The sequence below is a fragment of the Phoca vitulina genome, unplaced genomic scaffold (assembly GCF_004348235.1).
Source record: "Phoca vitulina isolate PV1807 unplaced genomic scaffold, GSC_HSeal_1.0 scaffold7, whole genome shotgun sequence".
In the NCBI taxonomy this organism is placed as follows: domain Eukaryota; kingdom Metazoa; phylum Chordata; class Mammalia; order Carnivora; family Phocidae; genus Phoca; species Phoca vitulina.
Genome location: NW_022589710.1, coordinates 38,829,700 through 38,850,740, shown reverse-complemented (window position 1 = coordinate 38,850,740; position 21,041 = coordinate 38,829,700). Strand labels below are relative to the sequence as shown.

The following is a 21,041-nucleotide window of genomic DNA, read 5'->3' as shown; positions in this document are numbered from 1 at the left end:
TGTGACCAAAGATGAAAAGTGGAAGAAGAGAAGGAGTGTACTCTTCTCTCCTGTTTTTTTTCCACCCCGCGCGTGCAGAGCCTTGCGCAGCCTCCTGGGAGCTGGAGGGGGAGGGGCTAGGAGGAGAACCGGAAGTGAGGGGCGGTTCAGTGCCGGGTTCGAGGCCTTAACATCCGGGCATCGCCTCATTCTTGTCCTCCCCCCACCCTCCCCCCGGGCCAACAGGAAGCGGAAATGAAGAATGCGTATATACGTAGCCCAGCTGCCCCTTAGCAACGCGAGGGGGTCAGGTGACCCAACCAGCTGACTCCCTTAGAGGAAGACCCTGTGGCTGGGGCAGTTGCAGCCTCGATTGCTCGGCCGGGGATCCGAGCCAAACTGTCATCGTCAGAATGTCGGGCAAAGACCGAATTGAAATCTTTCCCTCGCGCATGTGAGTAAAAGAACGGGTCTAGCAGCATTTCTAGGTTCTTGAACGCCTGCCCGAGCAGCAGTCCCTGCATACCCTGGACCAGCAGCGAGGTTCCTTGTTTGCTGGGATCTTGAGCTCTCCCCCGTCCATTTTCGTGAGTCTGGGGCGATGCTCCCTCACACATACCTCTGAGGGAACCATACTGGACAGAGCAATCCCAACCCGTAGGAACAGGCTACCCGGCCTGCTGGTTTTTACGGAGGACCGCTGACTTTATTCATCAATCGAGTCATTCATCCCGTATTCCCTTATTGAGCTGGGTAGTGGTTTTATAGAACTGTGAATCATCGCCAGTTTTGCCTAAGAGCTCACAGTTTAACGGAGAGATGGACCAGCTAGCGAGGTCTGATAAATGCTTTGAGAGGGGAAGTTTACTATGGTGAGAAGCACATAGAAGAGGCTTCTAGGCCAAATTGGGGTTGAATCGAATTGCCCTAGCGTGGACGTCAGATTTGATCTTGGATCCCCTTTCTCCTTTTCCAAGATCCCATGAAATGCTACCTGCGGTGGGAAGATACCCCTGAGTTTTCGAGGCAGTCCATTTGCTCCATCACCATTGCGCCTCATTCAGACAGACCTCGGTTAATACCACCCATCAGATTGTAAAGTGGATATTTGTTTACATATCTTTCCCACCGAAATGTGAGCTGTCTCCAGGAGGAGAGAGTGTCTTGAGAATTAATCCATAGAAGGTCTACAAAAAAAAAGCATAGCGCCTTAAGCGTTGGGCCAGTTTTTATTGTTGTTGTTATTATTATTTTAAGATTTTATTAATCTGACAGAGAGAGAGGGAGAGAGCACAAGCAAGGGGAGCGGCAGGCAGAGGGAGAGGGAGAAGCAGGCTCCCAGCTGATCAGGGAGTCCGATGCGGGGCTCAATCCCAGGACTCTGGGATCATGACCTGAACTGAAGGCAGGTGCTTAACGGATTGAGCCACCCAGGTACCTCTGTTTGGCCAGTTTTTAAAGGTTTTGTAGTTTTCTCAAATTTGCCTAACAATGTGTGGAAAGTAAAGATTAGTTATTTGCCCTCTCCTCTTCTACTTCCTCTCTCTTTTTTTTTTCACAGTGAGGAGTAGAAAATCAGGTTTGGCTTTGACATTTAGATATTTGATTGTGGTCCTATTTCTTTGGGGATGTTCTGGGTTTTTTTTCTTCATCCTGACTTTTTTTCTCAGAGAATCTGAGAATGCCTAAAATAAAAGAATTATTTTTCAAACCCCAGACTTATATTTCTGTCTCTTCCAGGTTGGCTGCAGCTCTTAATGAAATGAAAGGGTTTGGGGTTTTGTTTGCTTATTTTTTACCTTCACCTACTGATTTTTTAGCAGGTGTTTCTATTAGGTGGGAAGCAAGTCAGTTGTGGAGAAAGGCACTGTCTGTAAAATAGATAAGGATTAAGGCTACCAGAACTCCCAAACCAATGTCTGCACTGAAAGACCACCAAACTAGCATGGCCTAAGGCTGTGTTCTTTGAATGACCCTGGCACCCATTAAAATGCCTGCCTGAGAAAGCCCAGTGCTTCCAGGGGAATTTATTGTTTGTTCTATCCAATACCTGATGATTAGGCCCCTGACCTCCCTTTCTTAGGGCATTCACTAAAAATGGCTTACAATTATGAATCCTTTCTTTTCCTTTTGAAATATATATCTCTCTCCTACAACTTAGAAGTGTCATTCTCAAGGATCAGAAAGCCATTTCTTTGAAATGTAGTTATTAGGAAGGATGGACGTCTCCCAGTCTCTGGGAGGATAGAATCCTAACTTCCATGATTGCCAGCTAGCAGACACAGCTGGCCAAGTGTCATTTTCAGTGACCAGCCCTTTGTAATTTTTTACTTCTGTGACTCTTCTTGAGTCAGCCTTTGCTCCTCTCCCTATTCTTCCTTTAGAATGCCCAACCACTTCTGCACAAGTCAGAATGGAGCTCAGCTTTTTCTGCTACTGTCAGTGGTTACTGAACAAAATCTGTTTTCACCACTTTAATGTCTGGCTGTGTTTTTTTTTTTTTTTTAAGATTTTATTTATTTATTTGACAGAGACACAGCGAGAGAGGGAACACAAGCAGGGGGAGTGAGAGAGGGAGAAGCAGGCTTCCTGCTGAGCAGGGAGCTCGATGCGGGGCTCGATCCCAGGACCCTGGGATCATGACCTGAGCCGAAGGCAGACACTTAACAACTGAGGCACCCAGGCGCCCTGTGGCTGTGTTTATTTTTGATAGTAGTCAGAATGTTAACATTTTTTTGTTTTTACTTTGAGACTAAGAAGTGAAAATGGACTTCTTTGGGCTTAGACAAGAAGACTAATAGGTTTGTAAATTGAAAATTGCTATTTGAGAGCACCCAGCTTGCTGATTGAGAGGAAAATAAGGTGCAGGAAGTTACTGCTTCTCTAAATATTTTCCCCAAGGCTTAGCAGCAGGTATTTTGTCATGTAGTCAGATGTCTTTGATTCAGCTGAAAACAAAGTCATCGTTCTAGCTGAAGGTCGAACTTTTTTCCTAGTGCTGAGCAGCACTAAAACTTATAAAGCAGTCGGTTTTTTAAGAGCTAGGATAGAAAATACTTTAGTGACTTCTGTGTCAGTTCCACCTTACAGTGTTATTCTGTGAAGTGGGGCTGTCTCCCACTTAGGCAGCAGAGAGAACAAAACAAGTTTAGAGTGAAAGCAAAAGAAGCATGAAGGATTTGCAAACAGGAGTCCGTCAAATCCAGGTTCTATGACATACTGGCTGTAAGCACTTAGGCAAGTCACTCTTCACGTCTCAAGAATTAAAATGTGTTTATTTCACAGAGGTGCCATTAGCTAGGAGGAAATCAAAATTAGCATGGTAAATTCAATTTTATCAACCAGCTCACCTTTTTTACTATATTGAATCTGCAGTACTGGGATTTGACTTAAATTTGATCCAAGTCTTTGAGCCCAGATTCTGGTCATTAGTGTCAACAAGATAATATGCTAAATGTACACATTGGAGTGGATAGCTCCAGCTAAGGCTGGAAACTGAACCAGCTTCACTTGGTTAGACCTCCAATGAGGCCAGTCAGTGCAAATTCAACTACTAATAGTAGTTTTCAAAGAGAGGACTGTTCATCTGATGCTATTTGTAGTAGGCAGTGTGGCATGTGGTTGGGATACAGTGGGCCTAGGTTTGAGCTTAGTTTGAGCCTTGGGCAAGGAACTGGAGTCAGAAATGTGTTTCAATCAGTTTTTTTTTTTTTCCTAGAGTGACTGGGAGAAAGTGTTTCATTTTTTTAAGCCTCATTTTCAAGATAATGTTCAAAGTTTATTCCAGCTATAGAATCGTCTCAGTAACCTTTCCCCAATGGTAAAAGATTTCAGTAAAATCTAAGAATTTACCCAAAGGTCCATTAATACATGCTATTTTGCAGTTGGTATAACACCGGTCATATGAAATTATATTCCCTTATACAAATCACCTTAAGTATCTACATTATACAATCTTGTTAAATCATATTTCCTACTTTTTTCTTACTAATTTTATCTGGCATATGGTAGCAAGAACAGAAATGTCAATTTCTGCTGTTATTTTCTTGACTTTGGTATTGGGGTTTCTGATGGGAAAAGATTGGAATAAGAGGTAAGAAGAGTTCTGTAGTTTGTCACTTCTCAGAAATATGCGTCATTGATTCCTTGAGTCATTTACAAGTTAATAAAAGTATTGGTAGTAGGATTTTGTCTGATGAAATGAAAATACTTTAATGCCACACTTTTAGTAGAAAAAGTAATTATTGGTTGTGGTATATATTAGAGAAGGTCCAAAAGAGTATTATAAATACAGTAAAAAGTAAATCCATTTTTTCCACTCAGTCCCATTTCCCAAAGGAAACTGTTAGCAGTTTCTGTGAATCTTTTCTAGAATTATTCTCTATATCAATATAAGCATATTTATCCCTTACTTTGCATGAGTAAGAGAATATAATATAGATTATATTCTTCTTTTACCTTCCTCTTTTTTATGGCTGCATATTGTTCCATTTTATGTGAACCATGATTTATGGAACATTTAGCTGGTTTCCACCCTTTTGCTATTACACACAAGGCTGGAGTACCCATCCTTAACCTTGTATATATTTTTGTGTACATGTGGGAGTAAATCTTTAGGATAAATTCCTCACAGTGGAATTGTTGGTCCTGAAGGTAAGTGCATTTCAAATTTTGATATTTATTAGTGGACAGATTTTTAAAAAATGCTTAATACACCTATAATGGAAACACAGACATTATTTTAACTTGCAAATCAAATAAATATTTTAGCTATGGTGGCATCATAAAGTAGGACTCCTGATAAATTTTATTATGATTTAATAAATAACTTTTCCCAGGTATTGGTCAAAGAATTATTTCTGTTTTAAATAAATGAACTTCTTATTTATGGAACACTGAAGATGGAAATCTACAGTATTGAGAAACCAATTAGTTACAACTGTCAGCACAGATGCTATATATTCTTATTCTCATGACATCATAGAGTAAAGCATAATTTTAGTACTATATTGGGGGAAGTATTCTTATGTTTTTTAAACAGTGGGAATAAATATTTTTAATTTTGTTTATATAGGGCACAGACCATCATGAAGGCTCGATTAAAAGGAGCACAGACAGGTCGAAACCTCCTGAAGAAAAAATCTGATGCCTTAACTCTTCGATTTCGACAGATCCTAAAGAAGATAATAGAGGTAGAATGAACTGTGCTTAGAACAGTTATTTATTTTAGAGATATTTAAGGAAAATCCAGCATGGCTATTGGCATTTTAATTTTTAAGTTATTTTAATTAAATTTCTTTCTTTCAGAAGTAGAAATACCATTATGACTGTAACAAGTTTCAGATCATTTAATATAAAATATGGACTCATTACTCTTGCCTGCCAAACCCCACTTGATCCGATCTGGCCCCTGCCTGCCACTCTGACCTCGTTTGGAGCATTCTCCCTGCCATTTTCCTCCAGGACCTTTTCATTACCTTCATTAGCTGTTTCTTCTGCTTGAAATGTTCTTTCCCAGAACTTATGATTTGCTCCTCTCATCATTCTGGTCTCTTCAGAGAAGCCATCCCTGATCACCCAATCTGAAGTGACCACTATATTTACCTCTGTCTTGTTTCCTTATTTTTTTTTTTTAAAGATTTATTTATTTGAGAGGAGAAAGAGAGCAGGAGCACGGGGAGGGGCAGAGGGAGAGGGTGGAGAGAGAGTCTTAAGCAGATTCCACACTTAGTGTAGAGCCAGACGCGGGGTTCGATCTCACAACGGTGAGATCATGACCTGAGGTGAAACCAAGAGTCTGACGCTTAACTAGTTGCATCACTCAGGCACCCCACATTTCCTTATTTTTGTCATAGCATGTACTACTGCATATTTTCTTGTTTGATTGGTTGCCCCCACTAGAGAGTGTTAGTTCTGTGAAAGCAGGGACTTAATCCTTTCAGCACTTATTTCCTGTGCCTAGAACAGTGCTGGCACAGAGTATGTTTCAGTTCAGTGCTTTTTAGGTAAATGAAATGTGAATATGGAAATATATTTTAAAAAATGAAGATTATTCCCCTCCCCCTCCCAACTACCTTTCTCATTTCCCAGAGTTCTCTGTGACACTTTGATTTATAGTCTTTCTGTCTGTCTTTCATCATGGATGTTTTTAGTAACATGCAGCTGTTATACATTACATAATTCAATTCCTGCCTATTCCCCTTGGCAGAGTATAGACCGCTTTCTACATCAATACATAGATCTGCCTCTTTCTTTATAACAGCTGCATGGAATGCCATCGAATGGATAATGGAATTTAACCATTTTTCTGTTGATGAATGCATAGTTTTACTATTTAGTGGGGGAGAGTACTCTTCAGTCCTCATGTCTATGTGTAAGAGTACTGACAACACTGACTCCATCTTTGGCCCTCCCTCTTGTTCGTGGCTGCACTGTCACCTTCCTCGGGGCTATGTGTTGTGGGCTCCATGGAGGTTAATGTTTGCCCTGACCAGAATGCGGGAAGGCTTTGTTCTGACCCTCCCTAGAGTGGCGCGCAGGAGGCGCCGTGTGAGCTAACTATCCCGTGATCGCCCCCCCAAGCCCCTCGCTCTATGAAAGCAGGGGGTTAGAAGGCCTGCCTGAGAGGAGAAGGGAGAGCCGCCGCCCAGCGGTTGCAGCGTGGCTGGGCCTCCATGTGTGCTTGGTGAGGTGCCGGGGAGGAGAGTCAGGAATAGGGCGGGAATCGGAGCAGACTGCAGACCGGAGAAGTGTTGGCTTTGGAAGGGGATGTGTGAGCCGCACGTTCCTCCTCTCGGGATGCTGTGTCTGGAGGAACCCCAACAGCCCGAGGGACACTTGGGAATTACGGGCTTGGGAGGGTGGAGAGGGTGAGTGCCAGCCGCTGCACACTGAAGGGAGAACTGTGATGTCTCAGGAGAGTGGGGACCCAGAGGCCTGGGATCCCTGGGGTGATGACTCTGATGAGGAGGAGGTTGTCCTAGAGGAGGAACATGATATATAGACACGCCCTCTGATTCAAACAGAGCCCCAGGCTACCTGCTTGCCTGAGGATGAGGGAGAAAAAATTCCCGCTAGTCAGGGTATGACAGTGAGGGAATATTCTGCCACTGACTCAGTGGAGCAGGTCAGCTGCTTTAGGCAGGGCGGCCGACAAGGGGTGGCAGCGTGGGCGTTGCCACGGTGGGATACCGGGAAGAGGGTATCCTCTTGGAGGTTTGGGATGTCAAAAATGGCCCCAGTCAGTGCTCATTCTGCCATGCAACAAATATATGCCACAATCCTGGGACAGAATCTCAGGCACTTAGTTAACTTGATTGGATAAATGCTAGAATTAAGATAACTTGGCCTAAAAGGGGTATGTTCCTTGATCTCCAGGGAACAACTACAAGAAATTCTGTGTGAACTGGGAATGAAACCTGCCATTTACACCTAGCATTTTAGAGATCTAGACAAAGAATTACTTTTCTCTGTGGAAGACTTTATATTACAGTCAGCCACGGGGGCATGGTGTGGGACTTAATATCTGTCCTTGCCCCTATGGTTAATCGGTCCATTGCTACCATGGTGGCTGACATAAGGGAAACCAAAAGAATCCGCCATAAGAGAAATAGGTTGAAAAACGGGAAAAACAAAGGATTCTCCCAGTGATAAAATTGCAGAAATGGGGCCCATCGAGGTCTCTCAAACAATTATGGCAAGATCTAATTTTATACAGGATCCTGAAAGAAAATTCAGACAACTCAATTTGGTCTTGCTGAGCATTATGGAAGGTAAATACCGACAAGATCCAAGGGCTGGGTTAATCGGTAAAGTTCATGGGCATCATTTGGTCAAGTAAGACAAGTGATGCCAGAGACGGTCATTAGTAAAATGCAAGCCTTCCCAATCCCTAAAATGGTAGAGGAATTACAGGCTTTTGGTTTATTGGGTTACTGGAGACTTTTTGTTCCCTATCTAGCAATAGAGTAGATATTAAGACTTTTTAAATGCCTTGGTTAGAAGGGTAAGCCGATGGGATTGGGGTGCAAACTGATAAGAGGCTATATATATATATTTTTTTTTTTTTTTGAAGATTTTATTTATTAGAGAGCATGAGAAGGGAGAAGAGGAGGAGCAGAGGGAGAGGGAGAAGCAGACTCCCAGCTGAGCAGGAAGCCCGAGGTCATGGGGCTCCATCCCAGGACCCCAAGATCACAGCCTGAACCAAAGGCAGACGCTTAACTGACTGAGGTGCTCCAATAAGAGGCTATCTTAAGGGCAAAAATGGCAGTAAAACAAGTATGGACCTTGGGGGTATTAATGTGAATTAGATGTAAATTCGTATCTAGAAGGGCTTGGCTGGGGCTTGTGGGATCCTGTTAGGATTCTGGTCTCATTTATGGAAGGGAATAGAAATCAGGTGTAGTCTCATGGAAGAACAACTATTAGCTGTGTATCTTGCACTGCAGCAGACAGAAGGAATGAGTGCTGATTTGCCTATGATGGCATGAATTAAGGACTTGTTCAGCAAACCTAAGTGTGCCTGTGCCCAGGGAAGCACCTTCTAGAAATAACATGCTTACCTACAGCGGAGGAGCGCTTGTAACTAACCAACCCACTATCTCAGGAGCTACACTCATTAATAGGGCCGGTCACCTAAGTCGACCCAACCCAACTTCCAGGAGTCGCTGACATCGTGCCTCCCTTCCCCTAAGTAAAGGAAGGGAAAGCCTCGCCTCTGGTGGATGCATAGTATACTGATGGCAGTTGCAGGGGAAACCTGCCTATTTGGCATTCCTCTGCCATTCGGCTGGATTCTGATGTACTTTGGTTTGAAGAAAAAACTAAACAAAGTAGTCAGTGGGCAGAATTGAGAGTGGTATGGATTGAGTTGACCTACGAGCCAGTGCGCATTGATTTGGCTACTGCAGCTGGGCAGTGTTGTAAGGGTTGACAGCATGGATGCTTTGATGGCACAGAGAAGCGTGGGGTATGTTATTTATTTATTTATTTATTTATTTTTTAAAGATTTTATTTATTTATTTGACAGAGACACAGTGAGAGAGGGAACACAAGCAGGGGGAGTGGGAGAGGGAGAAGCAGGCTCCTGGATGAGCAGGGAGCCTTATGTGGGGCTCGATCCCAGGACCCTGGGACCATGACCTGAGCCAAAGGCAGATGCTTAACGACTGAGCCACCCAGGTGCCCCAGTTGGGGTATACTAAATAGAGCTCTGTGGGGAGTAGAACCGTGGGAAGGTGTTTGGGAAGTATGCCCTGAGCCTGACGCAGCTGTCCAAGTATGACCTGTGTCCCTGCTCACTCCCCATCCACACTACCAGGCAGTTATGAGGCAAACGCTCTAGGCCAGGCACAAGTTCTCCTGGAGGAAATGCTGACTCTGTCTGATGTAGCAGAATGGGTTCATCGTAAATCGGGACACCGACTGAGGTCCCAGAACTACTTGGCAAATAGTAAAAAGATTATGTTTGCCTTTAAAATATTTCAATCTACAGGGGCGCCTGGGTGGCTCAGTCAGCTAAACGTCTGCCTTCGGCTCAGGTCATGATCCCGGGGTCCTGGGATTGAGTTCTACGTCAGACTCCCTGCTTGGTGGGAGCCTGCTTCTCCCTCTCCTCCCCACTTGCGCTCTCTGTCACTATCTCTGTCACTGTCTCTCTCTCTCAAATAAACAAAATCTTTAAAAGAAAATAAAATATTTCAGTCTACAAGCTGCTGACAAGGACTGCCTCCAGTACCGCCTCAGGTGATGGTCACCGTGCCATACCCTGGGGTGTATTGGGCGGACTACAAGCCTTGTTTCTCGCTGGCAGGTAGATAACATAGGCCCTTTGCCAGTGTTGGAAGGGCTCAAACGTGCACTGACCCACGTGTGGACACTTGCACAGGACTTGTATAAGCCTTTGCCTGTAAAAGAGCTAATCAGGCTGCAACCATAACAGGTTAACAGAACTGGAGAGCATGTACAAACCGACTCAGATAGTGAGCCAGGGACGTTTTACTGGTCATGATGTCCAAGAATGGGCAGAGGCCTGGGATATATTGTGGACTTCCCACCCGCCATACAGTCTCACTGCTGCAGGTCTAACTGGAAGGATGAATGGACTACTAGGAAACACCTTAAAGACTTTGTCACCAGGTGGCGCCCTCAAAGGATGGTCTCCAGTAGTAACTGGCAATTCAACTTTTTAAGGCTGTGCCCATAGCAGGACAGACCTCTGCATATGAGCACCTAAGCAGCGACACCCATGCAGCTCTTGGGTGCAGGTATTGTCGGGAGCTCTGAGGCCTATGGGCGGGGGAGGGACTGCTTCTGTGATTGCTACAAGACTTCCCATCTGGGAAGGCTCTAGTTCATTGGAAATTGACTTGGAATGCCTCCTCCAGGTGGCTTGGTGTCCTAATCCCTTGGGGCCAAGGCCTCACATCTGGTATCCTTAACCCTTCATTATATATTGGTCAGGGCCCAGCACATGCAAGGAACTGCTTCTGAACCTCTGACTCTTGGTGTGGAGGTAGGGTTGTCAGTATGGTTGTGTATGTACAACGTAGATACGTCCTCTGATGATATTAAGGAGCAAAATAAATGGTTTCATCTCCCAGGGAAAATACCAAAGCCAGGGATGGTATAGATTACCTCATGGGGACGAAACCACTACCCTGTTGTTGCTAACTGAAGATTTGCCATATCTGTTGCTTGTAAGACATTTCTTACAGCCCATAACCTTGCATTGTTAATGTTTCTGTTGTGTCTGGAAACATCTTGTTATAGGCCACGCTTACACCGAAGTTTACGGTCGCTCCAACTGCTGCGTCTGTGGAAGGGACCTCTTTCCTGGGGTGTTGGGGAACCACAGTTCTAAGTATTCTCTCTGGTCTTAGAAGTATAATCACAGTGCTGCTGTGGTACAGGGATGCAGGTCACCTCCCAGTACCTGGCTGCATGGTCCTTGCGGAAGAATGGCGTGAGAAGATGATCCGGGCCGGAAGGATGTCGAGGGTGGAGTGTAGGAGTGCTGACAACACTGCCTCCCGTTTCAGCTCCTCCATCTTGTTCATGCCGCACAGGGACTCCGTGGGGCTGTGTGTTCCGGGCCCCGTGGAGGTTAATGTTAGCCCTGATTGAAAGGTGGGAGGGGTTGTTCTCATCCTTCCTAAGTGGTGTACCAAGGGTGCCGCGGACGCAGCTAGTAGAGATTGCTGGCGCACAGGTTACGGAACTACCCTGTGACCTGCCCACCACGCCCCCTCGCTCTGTAAAAGTGGTTGTGATGCAGACTTGGCAGGGAACAGGGGTGGGGAGAGCAGCCGTATAGCTGCCTGGGTTGTTTGTCTTCCCGATCCCTCCCTGTCGGTAGGTTACCTGGAGTAAAACTCTGTGTAAGTAGTATGGAGTGGCTTGTACTGTTTTTCCGTCTCAGAGTGCCTTCTCCCTCTGGAGGATACTGTACTGTCCCTCCTCCACCTTCTAACAGTATGTGTGCTAGCATTTCTCTGGAAAGTCTTAGAATCTTCAGGATCTGTCATTTGCATTTTTTTAAAGGTTTTTAAAAAATTTATTTGAGAGTGAGAGAGTGCATGAGTGGGAGTGGGGGGTTTGGGGGAGAGAAGCAGACTCCCCGCTGAGCAGGGAGACTGATGTGGGACTCGATCCCAGGACCCTGAGATCGTGACCTGAGCCAAAGGCAGATGCTTAACCAAGTGAGCCACCCAGGTGCCCCTATTCATTTAAATTTTGATGGATAATTGCCAAATTGTTCTCCAACTTGTAATACTAATTTACATTCCCACCAAATGATTAGTGAGAGGATCTATTCTTTCAGATTCTTCCTAACTGGGTGTTAATCTTTTTTATTTGTTGCCAATCTATTGAGCTAAAATGGTGTCTTTTATTTTTATCCATTTTTTAAAAAAAGATGTATTTATTTCAGAGAGAGAGTGAGCGAGTGAGCCAAGGGAGGGTAAAGGGAGAGAGTGAATCTCAAGCAGACTCCATGATGAGCACAGAGCTTGACGCAGGGCTCGATCTCCCGACCCTGAAATCATGACCTGAGCCAAAATCAAGAGTTGGACGCTCAACTGACTGAGCCACCCAGATGCCCCTAAAATTAGTATCTTTAATTTGTACTACTTTTGATTGTGAGGTTGAACATCTTTTCATGTTTATGGGTAATTTGATTTTCTTGGTCAATTTCTTTCTTTTTGTAGGAGTTCTACAAATATTCTAGTTAGTGTGTAAAATACTAAAAATATTTCCCTCTGGCCTTTAACTTTTTTAAAAAAATACTTATTTGGTCAAATCTGTTAGTCTTTTTTTTTTTTTTTTTTAATGTGGCTTTTGGGTTATATATAGTGCTTAGGAAGGCCTAAAAAGATTAAGAAAATATTCTGTTTTATAGTTTTTTTTTTTTTTAAGTTTTATCTTTAAGAATTTCTGGAGTGTGTGATATAAGGAGATAGGGACAAGCTCATTTTGTAAGTGGGTGGCCATTTGAATGGCCTGTTTATGTTACTAAATTTCCATAGAGACCTGCGGCTCTTTCTGAACTCTATTACATTTCACTGACTTATTTGTCCCCATATTGGATGTATTTCCTTATTTTTAATACTTGGCAATTCTGCCTACCTGCCCCTGCTTTTTTTCTTTCAAAAAGATGGTTGGATTTTTTCAAACATTGAATATTCCAGGTTTATATTAGAATCACTATGCCATTAAGATTTTCACTGCACTGCAGTGAATTTGAGAGATTAATTTGAGCACATTAGTATGGACCCATGCAGGAATAAGATAGGTCCTTTAGTAAAGATCATTTTCTATTTCTTAATGTCTTTATTCTAACGTTTTAATTATAAAACATACGGTGTTGCAACACTGTTAGTGACCATAACCAAAACTGTTCAAGCAAAATTGGATATCCATTTTTGTTATCAAGTCAATATTTTAGACACACCTGGTATAAAATACTGGTTATTAAAGGAACATGATATTGATGTTTCTTTCCTTGTACAAAACGAGTTGAATCAGCTGTTGGTTTATGCTTTTCCAGACTAAAATGTTGATGGGTGAAGTGATGAGAGAAGCTGCCTTTTCACTTGCTGAGGCCAAGTTCACAGCAGGGGATTTCAGGTAAGAAGAACTTAATGGGGTGTTTTAAAAAATCAGAGTGCTTTCATGTTCATAATTTCCCTTAAAAGTTACTGTTAATGATAAAACATCTAAGCACTGAAGACAAATGATGGGGTTATATGACCCTAACACCAGCGTCTTTATTGTCACACGCACGTGTCTGGTACAGAGTTGTAGGCACAGTATACTTAACATTCTCTAGTCTGTTTTCATTTAACATTGTGTCCTAAACATCTCATCTTCACATAGCTGTATAACTTTTCTCTAGATGTACATAATTTATTAACTGTTTCTCCTAATGGTGAACTTTTGGGTTGATTTTCAGAGTTTTAGAATATTAGAAAAGATGCCATGAACATTTTCATGCATATATATTTTTGTTTCTGTAGAATTATTTCCTTAGGATAAGTTTGAGAATGGAATTGGTTTAAAGGGCATGAATTCTAAGAGTTTTGTCATATCAATATATGCTTTATATACAAAGCATGTAAAATGGTTTACTTTTTGCTTTACAGGGGGGTTTTGCCAGTTATGTTGTGTGATTCTCCCCAGATAAGCTTGTGTGGTAAACCAGGCAAACATTGTTATTTTCCCTTTTTTTTTTTTTTTTTAAAGATTTATTTATTTATTTATTTGAGAGAGAGCGAGAGAGAGAGAGAGAGCACATGAGAGGGGGGAGGTCCTTTAGTAAAGATCCCTGCCGACTTTTTCATCTTTCATCTGAGAAGCAGACTCCCTGCCGAGCAGGGAGCCCGATGCGGGACTTGATCCAGGGACTCCAGGATCATGACCTGAGACGAAGGCAGTCGCTTAACCAACTGAGCCACCCAGGCGCCCCTGTTATTTTCCCTTTAAATTCAGTGCCTTCCTGAGGTCAGATGGCTATTTGGGGACAGAGGTGGAAACTGTTTTCAGGATTTTTTATTTTAGTTGTCTTTACCCAGTGACACGATGTCTCCATTCCTAGTTTGTGTTACTCAGGAGCATTAGCTGACAGGTCTTACAACCACAGGGGCTTAAGGCCTCTTGAAGAGATGGACTTTAATTTTTGCCAGTGTTCTAGCAGCAGGAGGGAATCAACAGTATGTAAGTGGTATGTGAATGCGTTTTAGGGTGGTTATGGTGAAAACACTTTATGATAAGAACAGGTTGGGGAGTCAGACAAAACCAGAAGGAAATTAGGTTCTGGGGTAAAGGAATTGAACTCCTACTTAGCCAAATCTAGAAGGTTTGGACAGCAAACCTAGAAGGAAGGAGTTTTCTCTAAAAAAAAATTTTTTTTTTTAAAGATTTTATTTACTTATTTGACAGCGAGAGACAGCGAGAGAGGGAGAAGCAGGCCTCCCGCAGAGCAGGGAGCCTGATGCGGGGCTCGATCCCAGGACCCTGGGACCATGACCTGAGCCGAAGGCAGACGCTTAATGACTGAGCCACCCAGGCGCCCCAGGAGTTTTCTCTAAATTACATTGGCTGAATAAAAATCCTTAAAGTTACATCTGTGGCACCACATGCCTGACTGAAAACTCAAGCAGTCTGTGTACTTTAAAATCATTCTTTGTTTTCCTACGGTTCATTCTTTGCTCTCTGAGACCTTCCTCTGGCAGCAGTGATTTTCCTTTTTCTGGAAAGACAATTATCAAAACATACTTGTGCTTTCTCACCCTTGTTGAAATTACCTGATGGGTCCCTGTAGTTTCATTTCTCACTCTAAAATCTCAACTAAATCAAGGCCTTTTCTTTTTCTGCAGCACCACAGTTATCCAAAATGTAAATAAAGCCCAAGTGAAGATCCGAGCTAAGAAAGATAACGTAGCAGGTAACTTTTCAACCCTTCAGAATCCTTAGGAAGAAAAGATGACCTTTAAAAATTAACCTGTTTATACGGCAAGATCTTCATGTCCTAATTAATCTCTTCTACTTAGAACAAATTGATTTGCTTTACATGTTAAAATCTTTGTAACTGGTGGTTGCCAGAGGATGGGGGTGGGGGAAATGGGGATAAAGTTACAGTTATACATGAAGAATACCTTATAGAGATTGGCTGTACAATGTAGTGCCTATAGTTAACAATGCAGTGTTGTGTATTTAAAAACTTAGGGTAGATCTTGTGTTGAGTATTAACGTACACACAAGAAAAGGGACACAAATCTTTGGAGGTGATAGATAATGTTTATTACCTTTATTGTGGTGATGGTATCATGGGTGTATGCATATATCTAAATTCATCAAAATGTATACATTAAGTATGTGCAATTTTTTTTTTTTTTTGCATTTTACATATAGCTCAAAGCTGAAAGGAAAATAATTGTTAACAGCTTGATCTCTTATTACTCAGGATAATTTGATTATTAAATAGGAATGGACACTTAAGGTACCAGGTTCCTAAATTCATTCATTGAAACCAGTTAAATTCCAGTCTTTTGACTTTTGAGTATTTGCTGAAAAAGAAACACAGGGAACAGTGGTGATCAAGAAACAGTACTTCATGGACATGCTTGTGAATCCACATGTTTGTGTTTAACAGGTGTTACTTTGCCAGTGTTTGAACATTACCATGAAGGAACTGACAGTAAGTGTGACTTTGGTAGTGTATGTTTCTGCGTTCTCCAGATTCCTCTTTAAATGAACCTTTTCCTGGAAAATTGGTGCTGGATGGACTTTCTTAGAGTTTAGTGGTTCCAGTGTTAGTATCCTTCTTATACGGTACAGTTGGGACAAGAGTTAATCAGTTAATAAAATTGGGAGTCATAAAACATTATAATGTCTTAAAATATTTTATTTCAACCTAGAAATACATAAACAGTCATTTGCCATTAAAAAAATGTGCAAGCCCATGGCCTTTGAGTATGAATCCACTAATTAGACTTCTGTGTTGTCTTTCTGCATAAACTACACCCATAATGCATTGTTTATAATTTCCAGTTTGAGCTTCTATAAAGTAAAATAAGGTCTTAGACTCTGTGATGCAATCTGAATGCTAAATCTTCCTAGATTTTATAGCTCATTCTCAATTTTTTACAATTGTCTTAGCGTTTCCTAATTTGATAGCATTTGAGTAGTAACACATCTTTATGGAGTCTTTCCAAAGTAATCAACTTTTTTTCATAGAAACAATAATTTTTGGCACTCGTCTTCCACTGGTTCACAGAGAGTGTTTAGTGTAGCTCAGATGAAGAAGTGGAGCAAGCTAGGGAGCCCCCTGCTAGGGAACGGTACTGTACTGTGGGCGTCAGGCTGTGTCACGCCCAAGGCAGTGGGGCCCAGTGGTTAAAAGCTTCTCCTATAGTTATATTTAGAGTAGTTTCCTTGGGAAGAAAAACATGATCACTGTTACTCTTAACTGTAGAGAACAAACTGATGGTTACGGGAGGGGGTGGGGGGCAGGGGTGAAATAGGCGATAGGGAGTGAGGAGCGCACTTGTGAGAGCACCAGGTATTGCGTGGAAGTGTTACATCACTATTCCGAACACCTAAAACTAAAATGACACTATATTTTAGCTGGACTTTCAATAAAAACTAAAAAAAACCAAATGCTTAAAACCTCACGTCGGAAGAACCAGACCTACTGACTGTGCAGCCTGGCCTGGCGTCAGTGAATTCGTTTCTCCTTGTTTGGTATTAGTCTGACTGCTTTTGGGGAAATTTGTGGGGAAGATTATTTACTCGGTAATGACAGACATCGCCTGACTGGTTCTTTCAGGTTATGAACTGACTGGGTTAGCCCGAGGTGGCGAGCAGCTGGCCAAATTAAAGAGGAACTACGCCAAAGCAGTGGAGTTACTGGTGGAACTAGCCTCGCTTCAGGTGAGCACAGCAGCCGGAGGGCCCCTGGCGCGCGTGGGCATCTGAGGGTCCTTTCTCTGACAGGGTCCCGCGCTTAGGGCTTTAGGCTGTTCCCGGGATTTTATGGGAAACGAACCAGAGACATTTTGATTTCTGAAACGGTGGTTTCCGCACCAGCGTCCCTACCGATGACTAACGAAACGTGTGTGCATCGGTAGACTTGCACTCTTTGGTAGGTGAGAACGGCAGCAGTCAATACCAGATTTAACTGCAAATATAACAGTTTATGCATGAAAGCTATTTTTTCCCCTTTGTGGCCAGTTCATATATATAATATGTCATCGTGCCTGATTCTCTCCCCTTGCCATTTTTATAACTTCAGGCAAATCGGAAGTAAACACATTATAATAGCCTGGAAATAGTGTTCTATGGAAATTGTTGAAATGTAGCCTTGGTTTCCAAATGTTCTCTACAAGTGCAGCCTGCTTAAAGCCAGACAGGACACGATTAGGAAAACTTCATGCTTAAATTATTAATTTGTCCTCTTATCTTAGACTTCCTTTGTTACTTTGGATGAAGCCATTAAGATAACCAACAGGCGTGTCAATGCCATTGAACACGGTGAGTGTGTGCTGCTGTGAGGCTCTTTGTTCGTCCACTTGTCCATAGCTCCATGTTTGCATGGGATCCAGGCACCGACCGCACGGGGAGTAAGACCTTGCCCCATCCCCAGTGGGCAGGGCAGCGTGGGTCAGCCGCACAGGAAGGGGTTAGTAGTAAGTGCTTTAAAAGAGTTGTGTAGGGGCGTCTGGGTGGCTCAGTCGGTTAAGCGACTGCCTTCGGCTCAGGTTGTGATCCCAGGGTCCTGGGATCGAGCCCCACATCGGGCTCCCTGCTCAGCAGGAGGCCTGCTTCTCCCTCTCCCACTCCCCCTGCTTGTGTTCCCTCTCTCGCTGTGTCTCTCTCTGTCAAATAAATAAATAAAATCTTTAAAAAAAAAAAAAAGAGTTGTGTAACCCCCCCCAAGTCCATATACATAAGGGAATGGTTAAGTTAAAAATTCCAAAGTGTTTAATTCATTTCTGGTCACAAATAAAGGACAAAACAATTTTTAAAAACCCTAGTGTTTTCTTTAGTTCTTTCCAGTGATTCAGTGATCTTTTTGAACACATTAAATATTTAACTTTAAATCCCTTTCCTGTAGGCTTTATGTCCTGCTCTTCTCCTTGATTCCTAAACATTTTCCCATTTGATGCATTTATTTTCCATCTCTTACTATTCTGTAACTGTGCTTAGTGTTGGCACGATACTTTCCGTTAAAGAAACTCTATTTTCATTAAAGAAATACTCAGTTTTAAGGTAAGAAAGGAACAAATTTTGAACAGCAAAGAAGTTATTTTGCACGCTGTGTTAACGAGGAAGTTCTCTCATTTTTAAAAACTCAGCACACCCTTCCTGACCAGTTGCTAGTGCCAGACCCTGTAAGTGGAACTGCAAGCAAAACAGGGTGGATAAGGTGATAGTTCCAGCACTCAACGAGTTCACATTTTATTTAATTTCTTTCTTTTTAAAGATTTTATTTATTTGACAGACAGCGAGAGAGAGAGAGGGAGCACAAGCAGGGGGAGTGGGAGAGGGAGAAGCAGGCTCCCCGCCGAGCAGGGAGCCCGATGCAGGGCTCGATCCCGGGACCCTGGGATCATGACCTGAGCTGAAGGCAGACGCTTAACGACTGAGCCACCCAGGCGCCCCCTACGAGTTCACATTTTAGAAGCAGATAGGCAAATTCTCTGTAAAGCAGCACCTTGTGACTAACCTAAAACTCAGCTTAGTGCATTCTCTCTGCTTGATCTGCTTTTTAACAGGGATTGTGATTATATTTAAAATAACATCTGTGGTTCAGTGTTGTATATTCATATAAATTCAGTATGTTCAGTGTTACATGTATTGTGGTCCATAGAATTGTGTTGTATATATTGTGTATATTATCTGTCCATAGAAAGGACACTAGAAGGGCATATACTGAAATACTTACAGTAGTTATTTTAGGGTGGTTGGATTATACTTACTTTTATTTTTTGTTTTTGTTTCCTAAGTTTTCTGCATTAAATGTAGATTAATTTTACAATTAGAAAATGTTACACAAATGAACACGGGCAATTTGAAAAAAGGTCTGAAGTTCTCATATATATATTTTTTTAAACCCTAGTCATCATTCCCCGGATTGAACGTACCCTTGCTTATATCATCACAGAGCTGGATGAGAGAGAGCGAGAAGAGTTCTATAGGTTTGTTGGAATTGGCAATTATTGATCATTTTTTGTTTTTCCTATTCAAAGGCTCAGTTTGCTGAGAGACTGTTGGCTTATGTTCTTTAGAATTAGCACAGCCTGCATTTTATTCTGATAAATGAGAAGCAAGACATAATATTGGCAAAGGCTCTGGAGAACTAATCTGTGCCAAGTTTTGCATATATTTAAAATATGGCATCTCCAAAAAGTTAGGCCCTTAGGAGAAACTATTCATAGACTTGATTATTCTTTAAAATGAAATAATAATTTAGATCAGGTGTCTGCCTCATAAAAAGAAACTGGAATTAATCAACAACTATGTATTGCATGGTGAACATGTTCCAGGAGAAAGTATAAAGTACTTGGGGGCATTATGTAATAATATAAATCATACCATTAGAGAATTAGCACAGTACTCAGAGAAATGAGGCATGTACATGAATTGGTTATGACCAATTGGAGCTGGTAGGGACAACAGATACTAAAAGGGTAGTATAGAGAGGTCAGTGTGTCAGGTTCAGAGATGGTGGGAGACAGGTGAAGGCCCGTACTCAGGGAAGACGTGGCCATCTATGATTTATAATCTTAATTATAAAAGGTTATTGTGTTTCTGTCCTTCAGTGACATTCAGGATTGTGGTGATCCAAACTGATTCAAAATTTTAATAAATGTCTGATGCTTAAAAGGTGTTCCATTATCAAGGGATGGATTTCAAGGTTTGAGTCTGGGATAGGAACTTTTAAAAAATTTACTGCTAAGAGTATCAGTCACATTCTTATGCTCAGATTGGCACATGGGATTGTCTTCTAAAAAGAGCTTTCTCTGCAGACATGTAGGACGTGGATAGTCTCCCTTCCCCCCACCCCTTCAAAGTCCATTATCAGCTTAAAATGTGTATATTCTACCTCAAATCTTTATTTTAAAAATGGATTATATAGATCACTGAAATGGAAATAAAAGTAAAATTTTGTTCTAGTTTGTAGGTGTTCATGATCCTTGTTACAAAACTAGCAGAGGTCAGATATACTTAGAACTGAAACAGTGTTCAGAAAATTCCCTCGTTTTGTTTTACAGATTAAAGAAAATACAGGAGAAGAAAAAGATTCTCAAGGAAAAATCTGAGAAGGACTTAGAGCAACGGAGGGCAGCTGGTGAGGTGATGGAGCCTGCTAATCTTTTGGCTGAAGAAAAGGATGAGGATCTTCTGTTTGAATAATCTTTCCCGCTCTGGTTCTTTCATAAGCTCTAACATGGTACCATTTTAATTCACGGTGTGTAGGTTTGGTATGTGTGGCTATTTATTTTTTGGCCTAAGAATTTCACTGGTGGTAAAATTTCCCTGGATGTTGGTTATGGGACTACCTTTGCAAAATCCTAATTCAGCAACCATTTATCACATGAGATTTGTAGCCCCTACCCAGGAACCTGTAGAATTTATTCAGCAGAAGCAGTACCCTGCTCCATGTACATCTGTTCAAGTGATCTGCTTACCAAGCATATTAGGAAATCCCCCTTAGGAAACAGCAGTGGCCTCAGGCCAGCTGTGGCCGTGGCCGCCTGTGTCCCCACCTGCCCTGACACCGACACCGTGGCACTGCTGTCTGAGATCGCTCTGGCCATCCTTGGGACCCTGGTACTTCTCTCCAGCTTTATGAAACCTTCACTGTTTGCCTTGCATGACAGGTCTCTGTCCTGTCTGTCATGGGAGTTCTGCCAATTTTAATGTGATTATGGTATAAACAGTAAAATGATTTAAAAGTGAATTGTTCCTTTTTTTTTTTAATTTACTATCAGTCACGTTCTTATCCTCAGATTGGCACATGGGTTAGAGCTTCCTCTGCAGACATGGAGGACATGGAG

General features: G+C 42.3%; 1 protein-coding gene across 1 annotated transcript; it reads left to right on the top strand.

The window, feature by feature from the left end:
- The first annotated feature begins 261 nt into the window (after positions 1-261).
- ATP6V1D (ATPase H+ transporting V1 subunit D) lies at positions 262-20,944 on the top strand. Its single transcript, XM_032405357.1, has 9 exons — positions 262-433; positions 5,054-5,171; positions 13,028-13,107; positions 14,856-14,923; positions 15,632-15,676; positions 16,808-16,911; positions 17,445-17,511; positions 19,100-19,178; positions 20,256-20,944. Exons 1-9 carry the CDS (start codon positions 393-395, stop codon positions 20,395-20,397), a joined length of 744 nt encoding a protein of 247 aa, XP_032261248.1. The 5' UTR covers positions 262-392; the 3' UTR covers positions 20,398-20,944.
- The last annotated feature ends 97 nt before the right edge of the window (positions 20,945-21,041 follow it).

Excerpts from the sequence above, each read along its gene's own strand:
- ATP6V1D (XM_032405357.1), top strand. The coding sequence starts at position 393 with ATGTCGGGCAAAGACCGAATTGAAATCTTTCCCTCGCGCAT. Across the intron at positions 5,172-13,027 it reads TCCTAAAGAAGATAATAGAG|ACTAAAATGTTGATGGGTGA; the intron begins GTAGAATGAACT and ends ATGCTTTTCCAG. Across the intron at positions 14,924-15,631 it reads TAAGAAAGATAACGTAGCAG|GTGTTACTTTGCCAGTGTTT; the intron begins GTAACTTTTCAA and ends TGTGTTTAACAG.